Source organism: Electrona antarctica, assembly GCF_951216825.1.
Source record: "Electrona antarctica genome assembly, contig: scaffold_422, whole genome shotgun sequence".
NCBI classification, from domain to species: Eukaryota; Metazoa; Chordata; class Actinopteri; order Myctophiformes; family Myctophidae; genus Electrona; species Electrona antarctica.
In genome coordinates, this window is record NW_027638680.1 from 70,246 (window position 1) to 77,745 (window position 7,500).

Genomic DNA, 7,500 nt, shown 5'->3' on the forward strand with positions numbered 1-7,500 from the left:
GCATTTTATTTTATAGTACACATGTATAATATATAATATAGTATAGCATGTATACTCCACTGTTACGTTCTTAGTTTATGATTCATGATAACTTTTTTTTATATATATATATATTTATATGTGATGTATGCCATGCTTTTGTTATTGCTTAATGTAAGTCGCTCTGGATTAAGAGCGTCTGCTAAATGCCTAAATTGTAAATTGTAAATTGACTGATTGCAAGCATCTCATTCAGCTAAAAACGGCTATAGCCGTCATCACAAATATGATGGGGTCAGCACATTTGGGTTAAGGTTATAGTGGCTGTGGCCAAATTTAGCCCAAGTAGTGATTTCTGTGCAAAAACAATGCTTTCAATGGATTCAGAATCATGGAAAACCCCCTATAGTTTGACCCGTCACATGCTACTTAAAGCATAATGACATTTAGAAAATGTGTCCTTATATTGGACGTTAATGGTATACCCCAGCTTATTATGTTAATTATGAACATTTCCCAACATATGCAAGTTAGCATCCAGCAGTTTCTACATGCTGGGGACCCATACTCAACATTTATAACATCAGTTTCTACATGCTGGGGCCCCATACTCAACATTTATAACATCAGTTTCTACATGCTGGGACCCATACTCAACATTTATAACATCAGTTTCTACATGCTGGGGACCCATACTCAACATTTATAACATCAGTTTCTACATGCTGGGGACCCATACTCAACATTTATAACATCAGTTTCTACATGCTGGGACCCATACTCAACATTTATAACATAAAACCTTATAGGGTACTCAAAATGTCCGGGTTCACAATATTTGTGAGCGCGGATAGTTTCTGGGCAGGAACCCCTTTTGGTGTTTTAACTAAGCATTATGTTATGCTTATGCTTTAGCTATTGAAAAATAGCAGATCTACAAGCTCATAGCGTGCCACCGAGTGGCGCGCTATGAGCTTGTAGGTCTGCTACTTTTGAAAAATCGCAAGCGGACTATTGGTGGAGAGTGCCAGGGTGTAATGTGTACCTTAATCTTCATAGTGGAGGGTGTTTAGGGTGTAATGTGTACCTTAATCTTCATAGTGGAGGGTGTTTAGGGTGTAATGTGTACCTTAATCTTCATAGTGGAGGGTGTTTAGGGTGTAATGTGTACCTTAATCTTCATAGTGGAGGGTGTTTAGGGTGTAATGTGTACCTTAATCTTCATAGTGGAGGGTGTTTAGGGTGTAATGTGTACCTTAATCTTCATAGTGGAGGGTGTTTAGGGTGTAATGTGTACCTTAATCTTCATAGTGGAGGGTGTTTAGGGTGTAATGTGTACCTTAATCTTCATAGTGGAGGGTGTTCAGGGTGTAATGTGTACCTTAATCTTCATAGTGGAGGGTGTTTAGGGTGTAATGTGTACCTTAATCTTCATAGTGGAGGGTGTTTAGGGTGTAATGTGTACCTTAATCTTCATAGTGGAGGGTGTTCAGGGTGTAATGTGTACCTTAATCTTCATAGTGGAGGGTGTTTAGGGTGTAATGTGTACCTTAATCTTCATAGTGGAGGGTGTTTAGGGTGTAATGTGTACCTTAATCTTCATAGTGGAGGGTGTTTAGGGTGTAATGTGTACCTTAATCTTCATAGTGGAGGGTGTTTAGGGTGTAATGTGTACCTTAATCTTCATAGTGGAGGGTGTTTAGGGTGTAATGTGTACCTTAATCTTCATAGTGGAGGGTGTTTAGGGTGTAATGTGTACCTTAATCTTCATAGTGGAGGGTGTTTAGGGTGTAATGTGTACCTTAATCTTCATAGTGGAGGGTGCCAGGGCGGTGATCTCCTTCTGCATCCTGTCGGCGATGCCCGGGTACATGGTAGTTCCTCCGGACAGGACGTTGTTGGCGTACAGATCCTTACGGATGTCGATGTCGCACTTCATGATGCTGTTGTAGGTGGTCTCGTGGATGCCCGCAGACTCCATGCCTGTAGAGGGCAGCGCAGAGTGAGGGAGAGAGTGCGTTAGTTAAGTAAAAATATAAACGCTTTCGTCGTACAGTCGGGAGCGACGGAAGCTCTGATCACGAGTAAAATATAAATGCTTCCGTCGTACTGTCTGGAGCAACGGAAGCTCTGATCACGAGTAAAATATAAATGCTTCCGTCGTACAGTCTGGAGCAACGGAAGCTCTGATCGCGAGTAAAATATAAATGCTTCCGTCGTACAGTCTGGAGCAAAGGAAGCTCTGATCACGAGTAAAATATAAATGCTTCCGTCGTACAGTCTGGAGCAACGGAAGCTCTGATCGCGAGTAAAATATAAATGCTTCCGTCGTACAGTCTGGAGCAACGGAAGCTCTGATCATGAGTAAAATATAAATGCTTCCGTCATACAGTCTGGAGCAACGGAAGCTCTGATCACGAGTAAAATATAAATGCTTCCGTCGTACAGTCTGGAGCAACGGAAGCTCTGATCATGAGTAAAATATAAATGCTTCCGTCGTATAGTCTAGAGCAACGGAGGCTCTGATCACGAGTAAATCGATAAAGCGGTAGTGAAGCCTCCTCCCCACTTCCGTTCCGTACCTATGAAGGGGGGCTGGAACAGGGTCTCAGGGGCAGGGTTAAAGGTCAAAGTTCAGAGGTCGTACCTATGAAGGAGGGCTGGAACAGGGTCTCGGGGCAGCGGAACCTCTCGTTGCCGATGGTGATGACCTGTCCATCAGGAAGCTCGTAGCTCTTCTCCAGGGAGGAGGAGGTGGCGGCGGTCGCCATCTCGTTCTCGAAGTCCAGCGCCACGTAGCACAGCTTCTCCTTGATGTCCCGCACGATCTCCCTCTCCGCTGCACACACACGCACGCAACGCACGCACGCACGCAACGCACGCAACGCAACGCACGCAACGCACGCGCGCACCACACACACACACACACACACACACACACACACACACACACACACACACACACACACACACACACACACACACACACACACACACAGTTAGTCCACAATCTCCCTCTCAACTGCATAGTGGAGGTTCTAAGACACATTTGACTTCATCTGATACAAAAAGCCCCTTTTGGTATGATACCTAAGGGTACCTTATGGGGTACCTAGGGGTACCTTATGGGGTACCTAGAGGTACCTTATGGGGTACCTAGGGGTACCTTATGGGGTACCTAGAAGTACCTTATGGGGTACCTAGAAGTACCTTATGGGGTACCTAGAGGTACCTTATGGGGTACCCAGGGGTACCTTATGGGGTACCCATGGGTACCTTATGGGGTCCCAGGAACAGATCTATCCAAAGAGAAGAGTTGCTACACCCTTCACTTCTGATTATTATTATTTATTTTTTAAAGGGGTGCTAGCCCCTCCCCTAGCCCCTCCTATAAACAAGGTTAGTGTTTGTCTTTAGTTCAATGTTTGTTTAGTAAACACATTGACAATGAAGGGAACAACTACGTCATAATGCGCCTCATTACCTTATAAGGTCTCTTTATTGTTAATGGCGTTTAATGTTTGCACCGTTTGTTTTACATCACCATTACATCACCGAATCAACATGAGTGAGACTTTCATATATTAGCGCCCCTCACTTCACACTGGTGTGATTGTTGCTTTTCAAAATGACTAGCGTCTATCTAGGAGCTTGCGGTGTGTGCGTGCGTGCGTGCGTGCGTGCGTGCGTGCGTTGCGTGCGGTGTAGTGTTTCCGTGCGTGCGTGCGCATACCCGTGGTAACGAAGCTGTATCCTCTCTCCGTCAGGATCTTCATGAGGTAGTCGGTGAGGTCTCGGCCAGCCAGGTCCAACCTCATGATGGCGTGAGGCAGAGCGTAGCCCTCGTAGATGGGAACGTTGTGGGTCACTCCATCGCCACTGTCCAGGACTATACCTGTATGGAGAGAGAGAGAGAGAGAGCACTGTGTGAAAAGAGGAGTTAACGGGCAATTGAATGCCACAGACGAAAAACAGTCTAAGTCCACACTATTGATCCATAATGTATAAATGATAGATAAGGGTTCAGGACAAGGAGGCCTTTTCGTGGAGGGGTCAGAATGAAATCTGGACTTTGGACTTTGGACTTTGGACAGACAGACAGACAGACAGACAGACAGACAGACAGACAGACAGACAGACAGACAGACAGACAGACAGACAGGTACTGACCAGTGGTTCGTCCAGAGGCGTACAGAGAGAGGACGGCCTGGATGGCCACGTACATGGCAGGAACGTTGAAGGTCTCGAACATGATCTGAGGAGAGGGAGGGGTTCAAATAAGAAGAAATAGACTGTGCGTGTGTGCGTGTGTGCGTGCGTGCGTGCGTGCGTGCGTGCGTGCGTCCGTGCGTGCGTGTGTGTGTGCGTACCTGGGTCATCTTCTCTCGGTTAGCTTTGGGGTTCAGAGGGGCTTCGGTCAGCAGGGTGGGATGCTCCTCGGGGGCCACGCGGAGCTCGTTGTAGAACGAGTGGTGCCAAATCTGAAAAACATTATTGATTGATTGATTGATTGATTTATTGACAGTTTTGGAGATATAGAGTAATGTCTCGCAGAGAAACAAAGAGTTGAGAAAACAGGCTTGAAAGGTTCACTTGCGCACGACAACATGTGTGCGTGCGTGCGTGTTATGGCCAGCCATAACTAGGTTATTTGGTATTTTCTGTTGTTTCCTGTGTTCTGAGGTGGAGAGTTGATGAGAAGTGGAGGAGACCTGTCCAATCAGGAGACTGATTACTGGAGAGTGCTTGCTGCTGTGGGGAATTAGTCCTCTCCACGGATTGGCCGGCTCTGATGAGCCCTATGACACCAGCAGTGGATTGGGTGGTGGCCACACCCGATCTACTATAAAGCTCGACTGTCAGCTTCAGGGCAGCAGGGAATCGCTCACCACAACCTGTGGCCATCCTGTGACCATCCTGTGACCGTCCTGTCCACTTCTTTATTTGGGATACGTTTTTGAGTTCTGTTTTTGATTTGTGTTTCTTATGTTTGTAGTTGTGTTTTGTTAGTTTAGGTTTGTTTGGGTTCATTGTATAATTTGTATATTATATTCCTGATTGTGGGCTGTAAATAAATGCACCTTCAGTTTTATTGAAATTGTCTTTCTGCATTTTATGTTGCTTCCCCTAACCGTGTGTGTGTGTGTGTGTGTGTGTGTGTGTGTGTGTGTGTGTGTGTGTGTGTGTGTGTGTGTGTGTGTGTGTGTGTGTGTGTGTGTGTGTGTGTGTGTGTGTGTGTGTGTGTGTTGCATGCGTACCTTCTCCATGTCGTCCCAGTTGGTGATGATGCCGTGCTCGATGGGGTATTTGAGGGTCAGGATGCCCCTCTTAGACTGAGCCTCGTCCCCCACATAGCTGTCCTTCTGCCCCATGCCCACCATCACCCCCTACAGACAGACAGACAGACAGCATTATTAGTAAAATGTGGTGCCACAGTATTTGTAGTGTACCAGAAGGCTCGTCCCAAAACACACTCGTCCCCATTTTATTGGCCGACCGGTGGGGAGCGCGGTTCTTGAATTCCTGTATTTTTATTTTACCGAGCTTAAGTTTAGGAATAAGGTTAGGTTTAGACATAGTTTTACTGAGGTTAAGGTTAGGAATAAGGTTACGTTTAGACATAGTTTTACTGAGGTTAAGGTTAGGAATAAGGTTCTGTTTAGACATAGTTTTACTAACCACTCATAACATTGTGTCTATGGGCATGTACTTTATAAATAACCACTCCTAACATTGTGTCTATGGGGCATGTACTTTATAAATAACCACTCATAACATTGTGTCTATGGGGGCATGTACTTTATAAATAACCACTCATAACATTGTGTCTATGGGGGCATGTACTTTATAAATAACCACTCATAACATTGTGTCTATGGGGCATGTACTTTATAAATAACCACTCATAACATTGTGTCTATGGGGCATGTACTTTATAAATAACCACTCATAACATCGTGTCTATGGGGGCATGTACTTTATAAATAACCACTCATAACATTGTGTCTATGGGGCATGTACTTTATAAATAACCACTCATAACATTGTGTCTATGGGGGCATGTACTTTATAAATAACCACTCATAACATTGTGTCTATGGGCATGTACTTTATAAATAACCACTCATAACATTGTGTCTATGGGGCATGTACTTTATAAATAACCACTCATAACATTGTGTCTATGGGGGCATGTACTACATAAATAACCACTCATAACATTGTGTCTATGGGGGCATGTACTTTATAAATAACCACTCATAACATTGTGTCTATGGGCATGTACTTTATAAATAACCACTCATAACATTGTGTCTATGGGGCATGTACTTTATAAATAACCACTCATAACATTGTGTCTATGGGGGCATGTACTTTATAAATAACCACTCATAACATTGTGTCTATGGGGGCATGTACTTTATAAATAACCACTCATAACATTGTGTCTATGGGCATGTACTTTATAAATAACCACTCATAACATTGTGTCTATGGGGCATGTACTTTATAAATAACCACTCATAACATTGTGTCTATGGGGGCATGTACTACATAAATAACCACTCATAACATTGTGTCTATGGGCATGTACTTTATAAATAACCACTCATAACATTGTGTCTATGGGCATGTACTTTATAAATAACCACTCATAACATTGTGTCTATGGGGGCATGTACTTTATAAATAACCACTCATAACATTGTGTCTATGGGGGCATGTACTTTATAAATAACCACTCATAACATTGTGTCTATGGGCATGTACTTTATAAATAACCACTCATAACATTGTGTCTATGGGCATGTACTTTATAAATAACCACTCATAACATTGTGTCTATGGGCATGTACTTTATAAATAACCACTCATAACATTGTGTCTATGGGGGCATGTACTTTATAAATAACCACTCATAACATTGTGTCTATGGGGGCATGTACTTAATAAATAACCACTCCTAACATTGTGTCTATGGGGCATGTACTTTATAAATAACCACTCATAACATTGTGTCTATGGGCATGTACTTTATAAATAACCACTCATAACATTGTGTCTATGGCCATGTACTTTATAAATAACCACTCACAACATTGTGTCTATGGGGGCATGTACTTTATAAATAACCACTCACAACATTGTGTCTATGGGGCATGTACTTTATAAATAACCACTCATAACATTGTGTCTATTGGCATGTACTTTATAAATAACCACTCATAACATTGTGTCTATGGGGGCATGTACTTTATAAATAACCACTCATAACATTGTGTCTATGGGGCATGTACTTTATAAATAACCACTCATAACATTGTGTCTATGGGGCATGTACTTTATAAATAACCACTCATAACATTGTGTCTATGGGACATAGATGCACTTTTTAAATAACCACAACTTGTTACATTTTCAACCGATATTACAAATTGTTTGGTTTGTTATAAACGTCAGTTTATGCTGCATGTTTATGCTGCATATATACTTTCATATAAAAACAACATTAAGCAGATT

At 42.9% G+C, this 7,500-nt stretch overlaps 1 protein-coding gene across 1 annotated transcript in view; it reads right to left on the minus strand.

Moving 5' to 3' along the window:
• Nucleotides 1-1,762: 1,762 nt before the first annotated feature.
• LOC306917843 (actin, aortic smooth muscle) overlaps nucleotides 1,763-7,500 on the minus strand; it is a gene marked incomplete at its 3' end in the record, with an annotated part of 13,714 nt that continues 7,976 nt past the window's right edge. The window contains exons 3-8 of the mRNA XM_079530744.1: nucleotides 5,238-5,366; nucleotides 4,350-4,460; nucleotides 4,150-4,234; nucleotides 3,713-3,874; nucleotides 2,627-2,818; nucleotides 1,763-1,962 (exon numbers count right to left, since the gene is read on the minus strand). Coding sequence (XP_079386870.1) covers nucleotides 1,763-1,962; nucleotides 2,627-2,818; nucleotides 3,713-3,874; nucleotides 4,150-4,234; nucleotides 4,350-4,460; nucleotides 5,238-5,366 — 879 coding nt within the window. The remainder of the gene's footprint in view (nucleotides 1,963-2,626; nucleotides 2,819-3,712; nucleotides 3,875-4,149; nucleotides 4,235-4,349; nucleotides 4,461-5,237; nucleotides 5,367-7,500) is intronic.